The 23843-nt window shown below is 39.0% G+C and overlaps 2 protein-coding genes across 2 annotated transcripts in view; both read right to left on the reverse strand.

The window, feature by feature from the left end:
• The window catches only part of DNAH7 (dynein, axonemal, heavy chain 7), a 112670-nt gene extending 111980 nt beyond the window's left edge, over positions 1-690 (reverse strand). Inside the window, exon 1 of the mRNA XM_009890225.1 lies at positions 673-690. Coding sequence (XP_009888527.1) covers positions 673-690 — 18 coding nt within the window. The remainder of the gene's footprint in view (positions 1-672) is intronic.
• An 8591-nt stretch (positions 691-9281) lies between these two features.
• STK17B (serine/threonine kinase 17b) overlaps positions 9282-23843 on the reverse strand; it is a 17982-nt gene continuing 3420 nt past the window's right edge. The window contains exons 2-7 of the mRNA XM_009890153.1: positions 21748-21960; positions 17170-17314; positions 16797-16923; positions 15890-15938; positions 14326-14505; positions 9282-9872 (exon numbers count right to left, since the gene is read on the reverse strand). Of these exons, the coding sequence (XP_009888455.1) occupies positions 9590-9872; positions 14326-14505; positions 15890-15938; positions 16797-16923; positions 17170-17314; positions 21748-21960 (997 nt within the window). The 3' untranslated portion in view covers positions 9282-9589. The remainder of the gene's footprint in view (positions 9873-14325; positions 14506-15889; positions 15939-16796; positions 16924-17169; positions 17315-21747; positions 21961-23843) is intronic.

The raw sequence follows: 23843 nt of genomic DNA on the forward strand, positions 1-23843 counted from the left end.
GCGCGAGCGGTGGGGCGCGGGGGACAGAGCGGGCAGCGCCCGCCGGCGCGCAAGCGTCGGTCCCGGCCTTCGAGGGCGAACCGCAGCGTAGCTAATTACAGCCGCCTTGTTAGTTTTCCAACTCGTAACGCGTTATCTCAACAGCGGAAAGCTCGAGCTCTTGCGGGAGCCTAACCCAGACTGTGCTGCGGTGGGGGGGGGAACGGGGGAGAAACGTCCGGGACGTGAAGCCGAGTGAAAGGTTGCTTTCCGCCGTCGTTAGCTGCCGAACCCGCGACGGCCCGTGGTGAAGTGCCCCGACGTTTCGGCAGGGCTGCCTGCTCAGGTGTTGCCGATTGAAGACACGCAGTTACTAGCTAATAACAGGGAATGGCTTACACCTGGCAATGTTGTTTTTAAGCTACTGCAATGTATTTGCCGCTACAGCAAGCTGAATTTCAGCCTTGCTGTTACCTCACTGTCTTCCTGTAGAAAATGCTTGACACCCTTCTGAGGCCTGCCAATTTCAGGAAAATAAGGATAGTTAAAATTGCTTTGAGTAGTGGTGCTGTTCAGGCAGGCATTCCTTCTTACCTTTTAAATTAACCGATTTGTGTCAATAAACACAGATGCTTGTCCTTAGGCAAAGCAGTGAGACCCGTGTGCTCCAACTAAACATGCGAAAGAACTCACCTGTGCTTGCAAAACCATTGCGAATGAGCTCTCATGGCTGGACTGGGGTCTAAACCACAACCGCAACCAAAGGTGTTTCAGGTGCCGCATCATGCATCAGCCCATCTTGTGCATAAGAGACATAGTACTTAAACAAGCTGCCACCACCACTCCCAAGTCAGTAAATTAAAGAATACGGGAAAATATAAATAAAAACCTCTGAGTTTCATTGGTAGTTAATGGGTGTTCCGTTTATTATGAATCTGATGCTTTGACCAATCTAAATAAAATACTGGTATGGTTGGTATGATTTCTAACACTTTGCTGTGAGCAGGTTTGGATTTCAATGGGATCTGAAGGAGCTCTTGCAATGTTAGGTAGTTTGTGAATTTTAAGTGAGAAGTTTTGTATGTTTTCACAGTAGCAACACATAAAAGGTAGCACTACAGTTTACAGTGGAGTTAGCCTGCTGGAAAACCCCTGTAAATGAGTTCTGGCCTGTAATGAACCTTGTGAACAGTACACAGAGCAGTATAAGAGTCTATATATCAAGTTTTAAACATAAAAGCCCCTTCATTAAAATACCACAGGCAAAGAACCAGTAGGGTATTTTTGCTTTGTCCAGCTGTAGAAAATTCAACATCACTTGGAATTCCCAGTGCATTTTCTAAAACAGTACCAAAGCCTGGTTTTGATTTTGAAATGAGAAATGTCCTCATACTCAACATATCTTAGGGAGATTCAAACAAGCTGGCTATAATGTATAACAGTTTAGCTGGAAAACATGCCAAGGGAAATCCTTGCTATTTCATTTTAATACTGGGTCATTCAACTGTTAGAAACTGCATCTACCGAAGGCAGCAGCACGTTCAGCACACATCCCCACACGCTGTTGGGCATTGTGATTCCTTTTGCTAGGAAGTGTCATTTTGGGGTTTTTTTATTATATGATTAGGAAAGTGGAAATAGCACACCTGCTTGTACTCTTCAGAGGAGGAGACGTGCATTTAGGTTGCTAATATTAGGAACATTACAGAAAAAAAAAAAAATCAGTCCTTGTGTATATAGTATTTTTCATTACAAGAACTTTCTTCTTACAAAGTACTAAGAACTTCTTATTTCTTAGAGAGAACTTAGAACTTCAAGAACTATGTGATGTTTATTCTTTTTGCCTTTTCCCCCACATTTCATTCTTTTCCTGCAGTGACCAGTTAAACGCAATTTATTTACATAAACACAATACCATCTGATTTTAATCAAGGCCACAGGAGGACACAGCAGAAAAAATGGTTTACAACTCAGTTTTTTGCCTTCTTGTGTTTGGTTAACATGTCACTTTCATCTGAAATCCCATACTCATACCTAACAAAACAATCTAAATCTAACTTTCAGATCAAAAGAATGAAATGGCAAAAGGATTAAGAGAAGAAGGGAGTACACACAAATATAAAGTGAGTACTCCTCAGCATCTGTTTTAGAACTGTACTAAAAGCAATTAAAAAAATGGAGCAGGCTATTAAAAAAAAAAAAAAAGCATCTTTACCAGCCAAAGTCAACAGAACATAGGCAGGCAGTATCATACAGTTCATATATTGTTATGTAATAAAAAGTTTAGCAAAGATTGGAGCATGACTGGAAGAAAAAAGAATCAGTGATGCAGTCAAATTAAATACAGGAAGGAAAAAAGGCCATAGGTAACATTTTTATCACTAAGTTTTCATTTTCTGAAAGACTCAATGACACACGGTTTTTATTCCACCTTGATGCCTCAGTTAAATTCTGGAGTGCCAGTAATCAAGAAAACATTTCTTTCTCCTTTCAAACAGAGGCAAAACTATTAAACAGTAGTTAACAATGTGGTTTACTCTGTGGAATTAACAAAACTTAAGGCAAAATACCATCTACAGTGAAGTATTTTACTGACCAGATGTTTTATTTTTAATGTGAAAAAAGTGATCCTTCAATTTTTAACCAAAGTAGTTACTGGCATGCTTTGTATGTTTTGATTAGAGAAAATAAATACTGTTTGAAAGAACGACTAATGTAGTAAATTCTGTGTATACAAAAATCAAAATTCTCAGATTTGGGTATTGCTTTAAAAATAAATTTCAGGAAGGGGATTTTACTTCCCTGGAGGTTTCACATGGCAGACTGAAAAACATTAACAAGCATGAAACTTGAACAAGATGTTTGAATGCAATGGAATCACAGCTTCTTAAATGCCTAAAACTCGTCTGTCAAAGTTGTATTCCTAAATCACTCCAGTGGTTACGGCAATCTCAACTGAACGCTAAGAGTACATACTGAAATGTATGCCCACATAATACCTTCTCTTGTACTCCATTTCATCTAAAATCTCTTTTGTATCTTTTTTTTTTAAATTAAATATATATGCGTATATATATTCTTAAGTTCTCTCACATTTACCCTTCATGGGCTCGCTGTAGTTGTATATAAAAGAAGTAATCAATCTCACATTGTAAAGACCTTTAATGAAGCAAGCAAAGCTTTCTCATACAGGCTTCTAATAGTCAGGAAATTGTTAAAGACTGATAATGATTTCTGTAAAGGAAAATTTTTAGTCATCAAAATTCAAGTTCAAGGGTTTTAAATCAAGAGTTGATACTTAAACTCTCTTATGTTCATAAGCATGGACATTTGAATTTTTTTAAACTTTATGACCTTTATTAAATCAGGTCTTGTTATACACATCTCTTGCTTATGGAATAATTAACACACAAAAATATCAAATTGAAGACAGGAGTAAAATAGTATTTTCTTCCCTAAAAGAAGGGTGATAGTTATTTACATTCTGATTGTAAAATCATCCTCTGAAACATGCTGTGCAATAAGAAGCATATGTTTAGTCAGATGAGTCTTCTGCTCATATCACGATGGAACTACTGACTGTCAAGGAAATACCACTTTGCAAATTGTTTTGGAACAGCCACCACAGTAACAGCAGAGATGTACAACACAATCCTACAGTTACTGCAACGCGGAAAAGATTTTTAAAGGCAGTGAAGAGATGTTCGTCTGTGTCAACAGAAACAAAGCAAGTTACAGGCCAGAACTCATATGACTGTTTCATCTTTACAGCCAATCCGAAGGAACACTACAATGAGCTTGAGCACATATAGTGCCAGTTTAAAAAAGAAAAAGGAGTCTTTATTTACTACCAAGAACATCATAACACTAAGGGAAATAAGAATACTTCATGGTCAGTGTAGGTGTGATGACTTACTGACTCTGGATGCAAAAATTGTCACAGGAAGCCTCTGTTCACACTCCTCTCAAAGGTGAAGTCTTCATTTCACTGGAAAGCAATAGTTTTGTCAAGGGTGTTACTGGGTTAAAAAAAAAAAAAATCATCCTTTATCTTCCTATTGTGTTGTGAAAACAACAAAAACTAGCACTGTCACATGAAATGATTGATTACTTTATGTAATAGTCTAGCCCTTATTTATTAGGGCTAACACTACCCAGGCTAACCAGGTAAATATTTTTACGTCATCATTCATGCACCTGCTTTTAATTAAGAGATTTCTATATACTCTCACACACTGTTAGGTGACTCAGCAATTCAGCCTTGTGATGTTACCATTAATTTGCTAAACATTCACCACACTGACTCATTCTGCATCTTGCTCATTTCTCCAGTGCTGAGTCGGCCAAGCAGTATTTTCAAGTCTGTCAGCTGCCAGGTCCTTCAGGCACAGGATGACTGGTTTCTGAAACAAACACACATTAATTGCATGCTTTTATCTTGCCCCAATTTTAAAATATTTTTTCCCAAGCATAACTAACTTTACTTGGCAAGAGTACGAGCACAACTGTCCTGGTAAGAAGATGGTCAGCTATTATCTGGATGATGCCTTTATCTAGCATGTCTCCTTCCTTAGAAGGCCTTTTGAAAAGACAGAAATTTCAAGCTGTCTCAAATCACTACTAAACAGAAGAGTTTGTTTCCTAGATGTCTTAAAAAAAATTGAAAAAAGACAAAAAAAAGGCAGCATTCCTTCAATGCAGGAAATGTAAATATTCAGATAATTTCTGAACTTAATGCTGCAAGCAACACCAAACCAAGCACATGAATACACTATTTCTTTCACTAAAATAAAGCCCATTTGTGCATTTTGAACAATGAGAAAGCTTTCATTTCATCAATGAAACGCGCCTTTGTAGGAAATACATTATCCATGCCACAACGGGTTGCCGCCTCTTTTGAGTGTAATTCCTTTTCTAAAGGAAAAATGTGTTGGTTTTTTTTTTTAAAAGTCAGCCATCTACTTGAAAATGAAACAAATGTACAATTAGTATCCTAGGAGACTAATATGTGTAGCAAACCTTCCATTTAAGTTTCCTTACACGCTCATTCAGCAAAGGCCATTAGAATTTAACATAAAGTGTATCACTTCAGTAAATACTGCAAGACATAACTAGGCCATTACATAAAGGAATAACTTTTTATGTATAAAAAGCAGGCATATGTAAAAGAGTTCCAAGAAGTTAGGTGGTAAGTTTATGATTCATTAGGAGTAGTCAGCATGGACACACCAAGGGGAAGTCATGCTCCAGCAGCTTGATGAACTTCCATGGTGAAATGACTGGCTGGTAGATGAGGTGGAGCAGTGGACATTGCATACCTTCAGCAAGGCCTTAGACACTGTCTCCTGTAAGATCCTCATAGACAAGCTGTTGATGTATGGGTGGGATGAACAGACAGTGAGGTGGACTGAAAACTGGCTGAATGGCCAGGCCCAGGGGATGGTGATCAGTGGAACAAAGTCTAATTAGAAGTCAGTAACAAGCAGTGTACCCCAGGGGTCAATCCTGTGTCCAGTCCTGTTCAACATCTTCATTAATGATCTGGATGATGGGGCAGAACATACCCTCAGCAAGGCCGCAGATGACACAAAACCGGAAGGAAGGGCTGATAACACCAGAGGGTGATGCTGCCATTCACAGGGACCTCCGCAGGCTGGAGAAATGGGCAGACAGTAACCTCATTAAGTTCAACAAGGATAAGCACAAAGCTCTGCACCTCTGGAGGAAGAATCCCGTAACACAGATATATGCTGGGGCCAGCCAGCTGGAAAACACCTTTGCAGAAAAGGACCTAGGGTCCTGGTAGACACAAAGTTGAACATGAGCCAGCAGCGTGCTCTTGCCACAAAGAAGGCTAAATAGTATCATGTGCTGCATTAGGCAAAGTATCGCCAGCAGGTTGATGGAGATGATCCTTCCCTTCTACTAAGCACAGGAGCGTGTCCAGTTCTGAGCTACTTAGTATATGAGAGACAGACATACATGACAGTCCAACAAAGGGCCAAAAAGATGATTAAGGGACTGGAGAATCTCTCCTATGAAGAAAGGCAGAAGTAGCTGGAACTGCTTAGCCTAGAGAAGAAAAGTCTCAGGGGGTACCCGTGACAGGACAAGAGGGAATGGACACAAACTGAAACACCGGAGGTTCCGTCTGAACATAAGGAAATACATTTTTTACTGTGAGGATGACTGAGCACTGGAACAGGTTGCCCATAGAGGTGGAGTCTCCTTCCTTGGAGATACTCTGGACATGGTTCTGTCCAACCAGGTCTAGGTGGCCCTGCTTGAGCAGGGGGGTTGGACAAGATGACCTCCACAGGTCCCTTCCAACCTCAACCATTCTCTGATTCTGTAAAGAAATGAAAGCACAGAAGTTTTGAAAAAAAGGGAAAGTTTATTTATTTTAATATAAAAACATCATGAACTGCATAGAAATATTACTTCAGTCATCTTAAAATGTTACTCATCACATTAACACTTGGTAATTCCCAGTAATATGGCAAGAAACAAGACGGGCTAACAATTGTCTACGATGTATGTATTTACATTCAATTGAAGTTATGCATGCACAATAAGATTTTTAAATAAATCAAACGCACTGACCCCAAAAAAATCTGATTCAAGGTATATTTTAAATTTACATAAAGTACAAATAAAGTCTTCAAAACTTAAGTTCCTTGGATAAGACCAATTTTCATTTATTTAAATTTAAAGATAAGTTAGCTCCAAAAGTAGTAAGAAATGTAAACATCAGATACCATGATAAAAATCTTAAGGAATAACAACTTTGTCATAAAGTGCTGGCATATGCTTTCAGCTTTAGTTTCCAGATGTTTAAAAACAGAATACTAATGTTGTAATTTCAGTTTAGTAATATTTTTGCAGAATTTTTAAATTTTAAAGTTTTATAAACATTCTTTTCTACCTTTATCCATTACAGCTTTTTGACATGTTCTTATTTATCTTAAGTGAACTTTAACTTCTGAGTATGTATAAAAATACTATTTCATATTTTTAATTTACCCAGTTCAAATTACACTCTATGCTGGTGAAAAAACCCAAAAGGTTAGATAAGACTACAACTGGGAAAAGCCAAAGATTGAAAAGTAAGGGTATAAGGTACCTGAACACAATCCAACAACTGCCTCCAGCACAGCCATTTTATAATTGTATATATTATCAGTATCACTGAAAAAAGTTACATGAGAATTAATACATAGAGGAGACTCGGTGTGGTTCATTTATACCTAGGCATCTGAGCTTCATCCATGCTGCATATATCCATTACTTCATTTCACATGATATTAAGTCTTGGAAAAGTTTTACTTCTGTTGCATCTGAACCCTGTATGAGGGGATCACTACTAGCTGTCTGTACTTAGGGTGTCAAAGGGCTGCACCGGAGCAACCACGAAGCAAAATACTGATTTTGAATGCACTGACTGGATGCACATAGGCAACACTATCCTTATAAGGCTGTACCCTGGCTGGGGGCAGGTGAAGCAATTCATTAATACAGTGAAGTCCTTCCCAGCCAAGGACACTTGACTGTATTCACTTCCGTATCCTTATTATAAGAAGTAAGGCATGCAGCATAATGGGCACTAGGTCATCATTATATTCGCATGATACTGTTTGGGTTGTTGCTCTAGCTGCGATTTGTTGTATGCTGATAGTAATTGCGAATTGTGCCAATCTAACTCTTCAATTAAAACTTTTGTTAAGACAGATAACCTCTGGGCCTAACATTTCTTATTCACAAGTCAGAAATGATGACAACTAATCTAATATGGTAGGATAGGATAAATAAATTAGATCAGGTGAAAGTAAGATAGGCGAGGTGGAACAATGAATTAGATCTAAGTTGTCTATCAGAAATATCACCTCCCCTTTCTGAAATCTAAGCGACATGATTTCCATTTTTATTGGATCGTGAAAACTTCTGACAAACATAAGATGAAAAATAGTCTTACATGCCTTACACTTCAGTCAACTTCTCGCTTGTCAACGTTACTGTCACCCGAAATAAAGACAACAGTCCTGAATTCCCCCACGCATTATGGTGAAACCTTATATTGAAATCTATTTTTTAAAAAAAAAAAAAACCTGTTCCTTCCTTGTGCGAAGAAAGATAAAATGCAACCTTCTACCACTTATTATGTTCACCTCTCAGTGCCTAACTATTGACAAGTCCACAGGCACACCTGAAAAAGATTATCAGATTGTGATATTTTATTATACAAACCAAACGAAATCCAAGACAATTAAGTCTAAGCTCTGAGGAGTCGAAAATTCTAAAAGTATTTTAAAGTGCCAGTTGCTCTCAAAATTTTTATAAGAGTTTTAATACATTCTCTACACAAAAAGACTTATGATTAGGATTTTATCTTGTCAGTATTAGTTTCAGGCTGTTATGGCATGATTGGTATTTGCTCTAAGTCAAAACTTGACATAGGCATTATTTCCTCAGAGCCTAGAAACAGGAAGTGGAAGGGATACAACTTAAAAAACCAAACCAACTAAACAAGCCCAATTTAAGGCTTAAAACAATTATTAGGTAGTTTAACTACTAACACGCTGCAGTCCATTTCTCAGAGCGGGCATGAAGCTAAATTATTATGGATGACAATAACTGACAAAAAGATGCACTGCACTTCTACAGTAGAGGGGCATAATGAAAAGCTTTTAATTGCAGCTTCACTGGCAAAAATGGTTATTTTCAGTTTATTCAGTTATTACTTTTAACTCTAACGAAGCTTTTTGTTTTGGGGTTTTGGGTAGTTTAGTTGTGGGGTTTTTTCGTTTGGCTGTTTTTTTTTAAGATGAGGAATAGGTCCCACCAGGTAGACAATACTATTTCAGAAGTTTGATGAAAGCAAACTAACAAGTGTATCAAGTATTTACATCAGCATAAGACCCTCATCCTCTTCAAATATAACTTACTGATAAGAAGCAAAGGACCACTAACGCAAGGACTGACAGGCTACCTGTTTTCTATACGGGCATTCCAGAGATCCAACACAGGAAAAACACACATTATAATCCCTAAGCAGACCAGATCTATTAAGGCAGAAACACTTCCTCAACTACTAATGATCCTAGAGAGAAAGCAGTTTTCCAAACAGCCCCAACACATGTATCATAGTCCCAAAACATACCAACTTTAGCTTCCATTTAAAGCAATGAGAATGGTCACAAAGAAGCCCAGTAAGACACCTAGATTCAGCTTCCCTGCTTAGACCAATTGCTTATTAAGGCTAGTCATAAAAATGTGCACGTATTCAACCACTGTTTGGCAAAGCTTGAGTTTAAACTCACCTTCAGGTTTTAATTTGTTCACTCTGGCATAATTTTGGACTAAAACTTGAAAAGTGCAAAAATATTTAATTATCTCTTCTTAAAAAAAATAATTCATTTTATTGGTGCAACAATCCCAATTTCTCAGGAGTTAAATCCATTGCCAGCAATGGATAGAAAAGGAAGTACCAGCATAAAAGAATCAAAGTGCATTTCCAGTATGCCAATGCTGCATAAATTGGCAAGCCATAATCTTATATTCACTACTGAAATAGATTATGCCAAATTAATTTTATAAAAGTCTATATTACACATTAACATACAAAGTCTGTCATGAAGTCTTGGGGATACTGCAATGAATCATCAAAACGGAAACGTTTGGAGACTGTACTGCTGTCCTCTGGAATGTTTTCTTTGTCTTCCTTGTTGCTACAGGTACCATTACAACTGGATTTTACACTCCGCTCTTCTGAGCATTTTGTTGTGTGTCCTGGCATCAGAGAAGAGCTGCAAGTTTCTTCAGGGCTACACAAGAGTATATAGTCCCCTTGCTGCAACCACAAATGAGAAAGACAGGCCTCTGCTGTGGGTCTTTCCCTTTGAAAGAGAAAAGGGTAAAGTTGCTTAAGTTGATTTCAGAAATACTGGCAATATAATTAAAATAGCTCTGACACATGCTGAGAAATTTTAAGCAGAATTGACACGAAAAAGTTAATATTTTTGTTTTTCCACCACTACCACTGCTGCTAAAAAACACATCAGACCCTACCATAGTTAAGGTTAAATATTGGCAACATGCACCTAAATTTTAGTTGACAGCTTCCCCTACTGCTGAGTGTCAGAAAGGTAAGCTTTTTATCAGAACAAGGAACAGGTATTTCTCAACCAGTATTAATAGTCCCTTGGAATGTTTTCAACATTGTATATATATATATGTGCACATGCTTATGCTTTTGAAGTCCTATGCTTTATACAGACTATTGTAAACAGGGAGGCTAATGAATATTCAGTCTTTAGGTTTTCAAGAAGGGCCAAATAACACGGTGTCAACAACTCTATGGCATTTTGCAGTCTTTTACTCTTGCAATTCATGAAACTAGTGTAAACCCTTCCAAAATCTAGTTAATACTAAACAAACAACAGATTTCCAAAATTGTTCCTTTGCATAACCTACTATAGTGCTACTATAGTTTTCATCATGTTCTGTATTGTTAAGTTCATATAATTATAGAATGGTTTGACTTGGAAGGGACCTTAGAGATCATCTACTTCCAACCCCCCTACCATGGGCAGGGACACCTTACACTAGACCAGGTTGCTCAAAGCCCCATTCAACCTGGCCTTGAACGCTTCCAGGGATGGGGCCTCCACAGCTTCCCTGGGCAACCCATTCCAGTGTCGCACCACCCTCAAGAATAAAGAATTTCCTCCTAATATCTAATTTAAATCTACTCTCTTTCTGTTTAAAACCTTTACCCTCATCCTATTGCTACACACTCACTGATAAGGAGTCCGTCACCATCTTTCCTGTAGGCCCCCTTTAAGTACTGGAAGGCTGCTATAAGGTCTCCCGGGAGCCTTCTCTTTGCCAGGCTGAACAACCCCAACTCTCTCAGCTTGTCCTCATAGGAGAGGTGCTCCAACCCTCTGATCTTCTTCGTGGTTCTCCTCTGGACCCACTCCAACAGGTCCACATCCTTCTTATACTGGAGGCCCCAGAGCTGGATGCAGTACTTCAGGTGGGGTCTCACAGGAGCGTAGCAGAGGGGCAGAATCACCTCCCTCAACCTGCTGGCCACTCTTCTTTTGATGCAGCCCAGGACACAAGTTGGCTTTCTGGACTGCAGGCGTGCATTGCTGGCTCATGCTGAGCTTCACATCCACCAACACCTCTCCTCAGGGCTGCTCTCAATCCATTCTCCACCCAGCCTGTATTTGTGCTTTGCATTGCCCCAGTCCACGTGAAGGACCTTACACTTGGCCTGGTTGAACTTCATGAGGTTCGCACGGGCCCACCTCTCAAGCCTGTCCACATCCCTTTGGATGGCATGTTTTCCCTCCAGCGTGTTGACCGCACCACACAGCTTGGTGTTGTCAGCAAACTTGCTGAGGATGCACTCAACCCCACTGTCCATGTTGCTGAAAGATGTTAAACAGCGCTGGTCCCAATTCCGATCCCTAAGGAATGTCACTATTCATTGGTCTCCACTTGGACATCAAGCCATTGACCGCAACTCTGAGTGTGACCATCCAGCCAATTCCTTATCCACCCAAAGGTCCATCTGTCAAGTCTATGTGTCTCCAGTTTAGAGACAAGGACGTCATGTGGGACAGTGTCCAATGTTTGCACAAGGCCAGGTAGATGATGCCAGTTGCTCTTCCCTTATCCACCAATGCTGTAAACCCATTGTAGAAGGCCACCAAATTTGTCAGACACGATTTGCCCTTACTGAAGCTACGTTGGCTGTCACCAATCACCACTTCATTTTCTCTGTGCTTTTAGCATAGTTTCCAGGAAGATCTGCTCCATGACCTCGCCGGGCACAGAGGTGAGACTAATTGGCCTGTAGTTCTCCAGGTCTTCCTTTCTTCCCTTTTTAAAAATGGGAGCTATGTTTCCCTTTTCCAGTCAGCAGGCACTTCACTGGACTGCCACAACTTCTCAAATATGATGGATAGTGGCTTAGCAACTTCATCCGCCAAGGTCCCAAGGATGCATCTCATCAGGTCCCATGGGCTTGTGCACCTTAAAGTTCCTTAGACAGTCTCAAACCTGGTCGTCTCCTACAGTGGGTGGTTCTTCATTCTTCTAGTCCCTGCCTTTGTCTTCTGCAATGCAGGTGGTGTGGCTAGAGCACTTGCCAGGGAAGACTGAGGCAAAAAAGTCATTGGGTACCTCAGGATTTTCCATGTCCCAGGTAACCAGCCCTGCCATTTCGTTCCAGATAAGGCCCACATTTTCGCTAGTCTTCCTTTTATCACTGACATACCTGTAGAAACTTATCTTGTTGCTGTTGACATCCCTGGCCAGATTTAATTCTATCTGGGCTTTAGCTTTCGTAACCTGATCCTTGGCTGCTCAGATAATTTCTCCCAGGCTACCTGTCCTTGCTTCCACCCCTTGTCGGCTTCCTTTTTGTGCTCGAGTTTGTTCAAGAGCTCTTTGTTCATCCATGCAGGCCTCCTGGTGCTTTTGCTCTTTGTTGGGATGCATCGCCTCTGAGCTTGGAGGAGGTGATCCCTGAAAATATTAACCAGCTTTCTTGGGCCCCTGTTCCCTCCAGGGCTTCACCTCATGGTACTTTGCCTAGCAGATCCCTGAAAAGGCCAAAGTCTGCTCTCCTCTAGTCCAGGATAGTGAACATGCTCCTCACTGCCCTAAGGATCTTGAACTCCACCATTTTTCATGGTTACTGCAGCTGAGGCTACCCTTGAGCTTCACATTCCCCACTAGCCCCTCCTTGTTGGTGAGAACACGGTCCAGCACAGCATCTCTCCTACTGCAGCAGCAATAGCAGCACAGCACCTCTCTACTGCGTTTCCAGCAAGTGCTATGGAACTTGCTAGAAATGCAATAGAGCCCACTACTTGTTCTTAACTCTGCCAGAACACATAGATATTTTCTGGTCAGAGAACTGTAGCTTTACAGAGTTGACTATCTGAGGGCAGACTTTTCTTCTTAAGATTCAAGAAGGTATAGTCATCAAGAATTGGAATAAGGAAAAAGACCAAAAAAAGGTTATTGAAGGTATAATAAAGACTCAGAGATGTCCAGAAGCAAAAAAACAAGTAGAGTAGTAACTGTGACAGAACATCAAACATCCTGCAGGTCCACACTAACGTTTATCAAAGCAGGCTCTTCATAATTCCTTCACTTATGATACTATGGTGTTCATGAGTTATTCCACATATTGACAAACCCTCTATGTGAGATGCCAAAATAGAAAGGACTTGTTCATCGTTGATCCTGTCCAGACATGAGTTTGTATGGAGTCCTTATTTCATTGAGGTAGGCACTTCATTGATATCATCTCCTATTGTCCCCTTCTACCAAAGAATCGCTCAACCAAACAACAGGGTGACGACTGCTTAGTGAAGAAGACGACTGCTTAGTGAAGAAGACGGGGACTACATCGTCTCACCACAAATGATAATACATAGCGCTATAATTGATAATACCTGATCATGCCTAGTAGAACATGACTAACTGAATTTACTGAATATTATTCCCCCATATTTACTTTTTAGGGTGTTTTTCTTTCTTTTTTTTTTTGCTGTTGTTGTTTTGTTTTGGGTTTGTTGTGTTAGTTTTTTTTTTTTATTGCATGTGCTGGTGCAACAGTTCAAAAAAATTCCAGATTTAACACTATACAGGAAGCGCAGACACAGTTAATGTCTGTAATTCTACCACTCTCAAAGACTATCCTCTCAAAGTTCAGCTACTTTGAAAGCCTTCATTAAAGTCTGAACTCCCAAAGAATGCAAAGTTATGGAAATGTGCCTTACAAACAAAGTATTTTGTACTTTTCAGCGAGAACATTTTTTAAAAAAATTGAACATGGCAAACCACTATATATTTCTGAAGAATATATGTTCAGTCACAAGAGTGCCAAGTTTTTATATAAAATGTATTGAAGTAAAATGATACATTAAAGATAAGTCAGAAAACAAGAAAGTACTGCATCAAAAAGATCGCATTTTTCTCAGCAAATTGTGCAATGGCGTTAAATTATAGACAAGAATGTGACCTTTCTAGAATGTATTTAATCAGACTTCTTAATAATCTGTCCTCTGAATGAAAATATAAAGAAACTCAAAGCACAAGCCTGACTACAATAATAGTCAGACAGTGAACCAAAAGATCCTTTTCATACATTATGGAAAAGCATAGACCTACACTTTTAAATATCCAGCTGATAATACCAATGCATTGCAAAATGTCTGACTGATCATATCAATGGTATTAAGCTCCCGAATTAAAATTCACTTTTTCTAGGTGTTCCACAAACATAAAAGATAATATTCTTGCCTGGAAGAGCTTGTTACTTACTCTGGATTTTTAATGAGAAGTTTTTGAATGAAGTCTTTGGCAGGCTGTGAAACTGATGAAAATGTTTCTTCTGAATAATCCACGTTAACTTGAGATATATTAAGGTAAGTTTCTTGATTATCAGCTCCCACAAATGGAGATTCTTGTGTTAGCAGCATGTATGAAATTACACCTATGTTCCTGAGATAAGAACACAATATATAGTCCTACTAGGATACCTAAACAATATAACCCCATATTTATTGTCATACAGATCAAACTTCCTGATCTATACCACACTCAAAGAATTAAAAACATCACATGACGTCACACTTCTATGTGATACAAGCATGTATGCACATGCACACACAAGGAAAGCTATGTATATATCTCAATGAAGTGATTTTTGAAAATTGCTTACTTTCAATATACCCCCTTTTCTTCCCATTGAAATTGTTAGCAAAATTAAATATATCACTTCTACACAGCCCTTGCTTGGACATATGGCAATTCTGGATGATAGAACTGCAAAATAATAGACTTTCTAATTTGCATGTAAATAAAAACACATCCTTCACTACAATTCTGGATGAAGTATCAAAGACTGAGATTTAGTCCACCTCTCTGTACAATCGACATGTCTTACAATATCCCCTTCCTGAGATAGTTTTCCCTAAGGACATGAATGCAAGTACCACACATCACGTGACTTACTAGAAGTCTTAGGTTGTTTTCTGACACATAATAAAAATGGTTTTGTGATCTGATAGATCAAACTTTAGTACACATTACAGCGTGGAAACATGCTGCTGTGTTTGTCATTCTGAGTAGAGCATCAATAGTTTGTTTTTATGCCTTCCCACAAAAGCAGACAAATAGTAAATGGTTAAAAAACATTCACTAACAGATTTAATTCCTATTACAAGTTGAGAATTTCAAAGCAGTAATTAGATCATAGCAACTTTAAAACTTAATTTTAATTATTTAGATGCCTAAGAGCATATGAATATTTTATGTTTTTAAGGAAACATCCCAAAGCCAGCCTTTACACTAACATAGCTTATGAAATTAATAGGCTACAAAGGTATACTTAATAAAGTTGTAGATTAGTTTAAGGTACTTGTCTCATTTTTTATGACTCGTTCTGTATATATTGCTCTAAAGATAAGAAGCAGAAAGTTAAAATACTTATCACTGGTATAATACAATTATTTAATGATACAAGAGTGGGTAGGGAGGAGTGTCCAAGAGTACTTAATACCTGATTCGTGTCATCCAAGAGTAACAATACCTAAAATATGCTATCCAATCATTGCTATTGTTCCCTTAGAACACACACCTATACTCCGCGAGCTCAGAAGCCACCTGCATTCCCTACTAGGTGTGCAACAGACCCATATACAGTAATTCCTGTAAGCCCCGATTTATATCCTGAGGGCTCCTTCCCCTCCCAACTCTCCCTCTTTGGGAAGCCCACCAACAGAAGGGTATTCTTGGAAGCAGGATAAAACTGCATCAGAATCTGGATCTGGCCCCTACATTGTTAAGTGGTCATCAACAGAATGAATTAAGATAGACAACCTACCACATATCTGTAGCAGTGGTAATAGGATCGTAGTTTAAGATTTCTGGAGCTAGAGAAAGAGATGGGGAGAAGAAAAACACTTTAATAGATGTATTTTTCAGTGGCCTTGAATCATGCACTATGTTTCTAGCGTTTTTTTGCCAACCATTATTATGAGACTAAACATGCAGTTTCAATAATCAAGTTTATTATTTTCAAGCCACAAGAGGGGAAAAAAGGTTATTTCCATTTGATTAGGCACACTGATGCTTAACTGGTTCACACTAAAATGGCACTATATGCCCTAAAGTCTATTCTATCCAAGCCCCAAGGTATTTTCTAATCAGTATAGAGCTTTTTAAGGGGAACGCATAAAGGCTTCAGCATATTAACACTGCAAGGCCAAGTGACCAAGGCAATTTTAGGATCAGTGGCTGTATCAGTATGCTATATAGCAAGTTATTGACTACAGATTGAAGTGCTCTTAAAATGGAGTGTAGGCAGATCATTAAGGAAACCTGCCCCTTGGAGAAGGCCAAGTGTTAATGGCAATCTTTCCCTTCCTGAGGAATATTTTAATCTCATTAAATCATCATACTAGACAGCATTCCTAATTCAAAGAACATTTCTTTGTGCATCCTAATGTTGTATTTCAACTCTAATCAAAAGAATTTAGCAGCCAAAATTTCTTGTTGATTTAACAGTGTGCATCACAGCAAATACTATAGCATGAAATTAGAGGTGTGCTTATCAATATAATTTGGGATTTTTTTGGTGCAAATATTTGACTACTCTAATAACAAAACATGCTGCCTTGTCCTGTTGTTCTTTCTCCGGTAACGACTGATAAGCTGATAAGCACATTACATGAACTGTTTCTGTTTTCTCAAAACCACACATCAGAAATCGTGACACAATTCTTCCATACCTAGATACTCTGTTGTTCCCATGATCTGCCGCAGTTCACTAGAATTCTCAAGCTTCCGAGACATACCAAAATCTACAATTTTTACATCACCAAGAGGATTAACGCTGCTTAGCAAAATATTTTGAGGCTAGAATAGAAAAGATTTAATTCTCAATTAATAAAATATAAGCTGCAAAAGATCCCAATGTACTAAATGACATTTCACTTTCTACTATGCAATACTTATTGCTAAATTTTATTTTTAAAAATTATTTAATCTCTAATACACACCTTTTTCTCCTCATCTTTGTTATGCATTTAACAAATGACTTTGATAATCGTAATATTAAACTGAAGATAAAGTACGAAAATAAAAAGTCTGCTGCAGCCTCACCTTTAAATCAAGATGAACAATATTGTTTTCATGCAAGCAGCAAAGTCCTTCAAGTATTTGTCTTATAAGCCTTATAATATCCCTTTCACTGATTTTGTCATCCAGATCTGGGACACATAAGTCAAATATTTCTCCTCCAGCAGCACTGAAACACATTTAAGGACACTTATGTATTAAGTTTGAATTTTCAAGCTTAAGTAAGGAAAAGTTCTATATACAGTACATGTTAATTTATTATATTCTCAGAGAGGCTGGGAATATCGTTATTATTACTTTTTTTTTTTCCTTTTACATACACTTATGCCAAGACACATCATATAAGCACTTAGAAAAAAATAAATCTGATGATGCTTTTTCTTTCCTCATAGCTGGCAACACCAGTTAAGACAGTGTAATAGAACTTCGTGGCTGAAAACCTCACAATGCTTTGGTACTCTCAAGCACACTTTCCTGTAAGCAAGAGTGAAGATGCCTTCAGGAAGATGAGTTCTATCATCATTCCCTAACAGAAGGAGCCTTTCTCTTCAAGTCAAATCTAAATTTTTTTTCCATTAGACCAGTTCCATAAATAATTCAAAGCAACATATTTCCCCACCCCACCCCCCCATGATGTGACTTTCGTTTAAGTGTAAGAACTACAATGCAATGAACAGCTACAGTTGCTGAAGAGTATTTCTGGAGCAGGAGGAAACTGCATACTTGCCATCCTAGGTCATGCCATTCTGATGGAAGACTGAAAATCAGGTATTTCTATTAGAGAGGTACCAGGAAGAAAATGTAGCATGCTGCTGCTGATTATATACATATACAGTGGCCTAGTCAGTTAGCAAGCAGTATCTTCCAGAACTGAAGTAGACACAGAATATTCAGAAATACAAGGACACAGTTCTGTCACTTTGCAATCTACCATTTCTACACTAACAACAAAGATGAGATTGACAAGCTTCATGTTTTCACACAGCCTCTCAAATACATCTTCCTGAGAAAAAGGCTGTTGTTTACTTACAGAAAATCCTACTATTAGTACAGCATAAAGGAAGCATGGAAATAACCATGCTGAGTGTAGTTTATTAGTTCTACACTTTGCCAGTCTTGTTTCCTTTTGTGCTGGGTTTGAAATCATTATTCAGCCTGTTCTAACTGCCTGAAGTTTCTCTCTCTTAAGGATAAAGAGCTACCTCAAAATGACAGATCCATAAACTTGAATTTCATCATTAGCAAAACGCTGAGTCTATAAAAAAAGTTAGATAACGGACAACATGGATAAACAGTCACTATCCTGCTGGAGCGATGTGAGGTGTCAGTAATGCCTCCCCTCATTGCCTTTATGACAAAACGTAGATGAGGCAAAGAGCAGTGGATGTCATTTACTTCAACTTTAACAAGGTTTTCAACACCGTCTCCCGTAGTATTCTTGTATCCAAGTTACTACATTATGGTCTGGATGGGTGGACAACCAGATGGGTAAAGAGCTGAACAGCTGTGCTGAAAAGGATTTGGGAGTCCTCACAGACAGCGAGCTGAATGCAGCAAAGCAACTCAGGAGCAAGTTGGGCTGTAATAAGAGGGGCACAGCCAGTAGGCTGAGGCAGGTGACTCTACCTAGCATGCTAGACCACAGCTGGAATGCAGCACTCTGTTTTTGACTCCCCAGTTCAAGGAAGACATTAATAAGCAAGTTCAGCACCAACTGAGAATGTGAGTAAGGTCACCAGATGACCCGTAGCATACATAAACATAAGACATCATCAGAAAAATAATCTAATAGAATCCTACACAATGCCAAACTTTGAACCGGCAAGTACAGCTCAGGAAATTCTGATTGACAGTCCTTTGAAATAATTGGACCAATGTGCAGAGCAGCCAAAACAAAAGCCAACCTACATGGCTATCATCAGGAAGGCTACTGAGAACAAGAAGTAGCAAAATGATGCTCAGTATAAGATCTTAGCATGTAGTTCTGGCTTCTGTATCTTCAAGAAGCATGTAAGATTAGTGGAGACACAGAGAAGGGCAGAGAGGACAGACAGTTGCTTTACAACAAGAAACCAGAGAGACACTGACTCTTCAGTTTGGATAGAAGATCGAGGGGGAAGTCTATGTATGAGGCTTACAAAAACTAAAGCTGCTTTAGAGATAAAGAACGAACTGTTATTCACCAAATCCCACAATATGAGAATTAGGAAGCACCCGATTAAACTAGCTGATTAGTTAAAAACCGGTAAAAAAGTATTGCTTCACACAGTAGGTAATGAACATCTGGAGTTTATTCCACCGAAGTAGATAGGATCATCATGTTCAAAAAAGGACAAACAGATTCACAGACTATAGATCCATAAACAGACACTAAAAGGAACACACAGAGAGGTATCGAGGTATCCTCAGTAAAATACCTCTGGTTGCTGGGAAAGTGCAAAGAGAATGGACAGCAAGAAGTAGACAGGCTCATAGGCTCCTTAGCTCTTCCTAAACAGCATCTCCCTACAGCCACTGCTGGAAACGGCAGCGGATTAGACAGACCACTGATGCAACTCCGTAGGGCCTTCCTTAGTTCTTCAATGAACAAAACTAAATAGATTTGAAAATTAGTACAGCTGCCTGGCACAGCTGTAAAATGAATTAATACAGCTGTCAGGTTTCTCTCTGAATAACTGGATCCCTCCAATTACCCTTGACCCTCAAATTAGAAGAGTAACAACCTCTGTTGTAGGGCTTTTGAAGAAGTATTCATGTCTTTAGTAATTCCCTCCACAGAGATGGCCTTATGAATTAGCATCCGCTTCTGTCCTTTATTTAGAAAATGTGTGCTTACACAAACTGATTCTTACTACTACATCTTTCAGAGAAACCAGTCCAACAACAGCGAGGACCATATGTAGGAGGAAAAATACAGCTACACAGGAAATGCTTAAAAAATATTTTGAGTAAGAAACTTGTTTCTTGCAATTCTTTTAAAGTACTGCTTCAGAGTTCTGATAATGAGACACAAACAAAAACACCTGCTTATTCTGCTACTGAAGGATATAATTTAGAAGCATAATCAGCCCTCTGCTTATCCCAATAGAATTAGGAACACTTACTGCAAGACTTCTGAACACTACTACAAAGTAGACCATTTACACCAATGTAGTACAAGGGACTTGTTTATTAATGCTCTGTAATGAAACAAGACTAAGACAGCTGACCTGAAACAGAAGCAGTAATGTCAGTATGGCTTTTATGTGAATTTGCACTTGTTCTTGATAAGAAGTTCAAAACTTGTCATCTGGACTTGTCTTTACTTCTACATTATTTATTATTTTAGCCTTCTCAGAACAACAAATAATATGCTAGGGATCATCTAGTTCCAGGAAGAAAAGCTTTTTTTAAGATTATCTAACTACATTAGGAAAATTTGAAGGAATTTATCATGGTGTGTGCAGTCCACTGTTAACAGCTCTTCAAATACTTTGCACATGAAACTTAAATTCTAGAGAGAGACTTTCTGAATTAGTTTCACAAACTACATTTTTGTTCCTTGCATTCCAAACAGAAATTTACACATACACCAAGTATGATAGATAATTCAAATTAAATTCCCCAATCAGACTTGCTTTTAGAGCTAACAAGAAGCCACAGGGGCATCTAAAAAGAAATGGGAATTTTGGAGGAAACAGCTCCAAAAGCCAAACAGTTTTAAAACAACAAACCCACTAAATTTAGAAGCTCAGAACCCGCAAGTGAATTGCAAGGTTTCAGTCATCAAAAAGCATCAAGCCGTGACTGAAGTTCACAGAACATGGACACGCTCTGCTTCTCTGAAATCTGTGTACTTGGTATCAATGGCTACTTTTTGGGCAGGTATGATTTAAGATGCATCAAAGCACTGTGCACTTTCTATAGGATTCAAGAACATTCTCTCCGCTCAGCTTGCATGAAAGATTCTTTGAGGGAAAAAAAAAAAAATAAATGTACACCTTAGACTTTGTATTCAGGTTTTATATTAGATTAGACTGACCTGAAAATCGATCAGAGCTTTTTTACAAAAATCCAACTAGCAGAAGAAACAATCTGCTCTAATTAAACAGGCAAGCTTCAATCAAAATTACCCCCCTGAGATAGTATTTAAAGGCACAAAAAATATTTCAGTTTGAAATTGAGTGGAATTGTCTATGAAACCGAGTTATGCAGTGGGAAGAAAGAAGTATCTCTTTTTTCATAGCTTTTAGTAAAAAAAAATAAAATCTTTCAGTACATTTTTTAAAGTTTTGTGTACAGAAATACTATAGGTTTCTATGTATTTTGTTTAATGCCTTATTTATTGTTATTGTTTGCAATAACTCATTAGCTTTAGATGTAACAACACACACATACAAACCCAAAGATTCAAATTAACAGCAATTGATTCAACTCTTGCATTTACACGAAAATAAATCATACCAAAAAAGTCCTAAGAGCTTATAAAGTATATCGTGTTAGCATAATGTATATAGCACACTGTTGTAATTCTTCCGGGTGTTCAGGCAACTCCTGCAAAAAATGAGTATATTGACAGATTTGTAACTACAAACATGGGACATTTGATGAAGGCATACTTACTATTCCAACACTAAGATGATTTCATTTGCTGTTTCATAGACTTCGTGGAGATTAACTATACGAGGATTAGATTTCATTAATTCAAGTACGGCAACTTCATGAAGAATCTCTGCTTTGCAGTCTTGACCTCTTCTTCTTTTCTTCAAAAATTTAGCTGCATACTCTTGGCCTGTGGATTTAGCTATACATTTTCTAACCACAGCACATCTTCCTCTACAAAATAAAAGGGAAAACATTAAGACCCAAGACATAAAAAGTAAGTAAATTGCCATTCGAAATAAAAAGGCATAGCAAATAATTGGAAACTAAAAAAAATTTAAAAATTATCAGGGTAATGCTATGTTTGGCCTGTTCTTACACTATTCCCTGAACGTTCACTTTCAGCCACTGTAAGAGAAATGATACTAAGCTAGATGAAGTTTTGTGGAGACCCAGTACAATTCCTTTTATACAGACTAGCTAAGCATTAAATCAGAGTATCAGGTTACATAGACATTCCTACTGTAGGATCATAGGATAACTCAGGTTAGAAGGCACAACAAAGTATCCCAACAACGAAGAAGCTGGGCTAAAAAGCCAGGAGGTCTGCATGGATGAACAAGGAGCTCTTGAACAAACTCAAAAGCAAAAAGGAGGCGTATAGAGGGTGGAAGCAAGGACAGGTAGCCTGGGAGGAATACAGAGAAACTGCCCGAGCAGCCAGGGATCAGGTTAGGAAAGCTAAAGCCCAGATAGAATTAAATCTGGCCAGGGACATCAGAGGCAACAAGAAAAACTTCTACAAATATGTCAGTGATAAAAGGAAGACTAGGGAAGATATGGGCCCTCTCCGGAACAAAACGGGAGACCTGGTCACCCAGGATATGGAGAGGGCTGAGGTACTCAATGACTTTTTTGCCTCAGTCTTCACCAGCAAGTGCTCTAGCCACACCATCCAAGTCACAGAAGGCAAAGACAGTGGCTATGAGAATGAAGAATCACCCACTGTAGGTGAAGATCAAGTATGAGACCATCTAAGAAACCTGAAAGTGCACAAGTCCATGGGACCTGATGAGATTCATCTGTGGGTCCCAAGAGAACTGTCGGATTAAGTTGCTAAGCCACTATCCATCCATATTTGAGAAGTTGTAGCAGTCCAGTAAAGTTGCCACTAATTAGAAAAGGGGAAACATAGCTCCCATTTTCAAAAAGGGAAGAAAGGAAGACCTGGAGAACTACAGGCCAGTTAGTCTCACCTCTGTGCCCTCGCAATGTGCACTCACAGCCCGGAAAGCCAACTGTGTCCTAGGCTGCATCAAAAGAAGTGTGACCAGCAGGTCGAGGGAGGTGATCCTGCCCCTCTATTCCACTCTCATGAGACCCCATCTGGAGTATGGCATCCAGCTTTGGAGTCCTCAGTACAAGAAGGACGTGGACCTGTTGGAGCAGGTCCAGAATAGGGTGACAAAGATGATCAGAGGGCTGGAGTACCTCTCCTATGAGGACAGGCTGAGAGAGTTGGGGTTGTTCAGCCTGGAGAAGAGAAGGCTCCAGGTAGACCTTATAGCAGCCTTCCAGTATCTGAAGGGGGCCTACAAGAAAGCTGGAGAGGGACTTATTGCAAGGGCAGGTAGCGATAGGACAAGGGGGAATGGTTTCACACTGGAAGAGGGTAGATTTAGATTCGATACTAGGAAGAAATTTTTCACTGTGAGGGTGGTGCGACACTGGAACAGGCTGCCCAGGGAAGCTGTACATGCCCTATCCCCTAGAGGTGTTCAAGACCAGGCTGGATGGGGCTTTGAGCAACCTGGTCTAGTGGGAGGTGTCCCTGCCCACAGCAGGAGGGTTGGAACTAGATGGTCTTTAAGGTCCCTTCCAACCTAAACCATTCTATGATTCCATGACTTCTGGAGGTCTCTAACAAAATCCCCTGCTTATACTAGGGCCAGCTATGAGATCCTACCAGGCTGCTCAGGGCTTTGTTGAGGTTGGCAATATTCTATTAAAAAAACCCTCAACCAAATTATAGCACCTACAGGATACAGTAATAAACAAAGCAAAACCCTGTGAAATGTAGAGAACAAACACAGAAAATAAAGCATATTTGTATATTG

The sequence above is a fragment of the Charadrius vociferus genome, unplaced genomic scaffold (assembly GCF_000708025.1).
Source record: "Charadrius vociferus isolate BGI_N301 unplaced genomic scaffold, ASM70802v2 scaffold147, whole genome shotgun sequence".
Taxonomy (NCBI): domain Eukaryota; kingdom Metazoa; phylum Chordata; class Aves; order Charadriiformes; family Charadriidae; genus Charadrius; species Charadrius vociferus.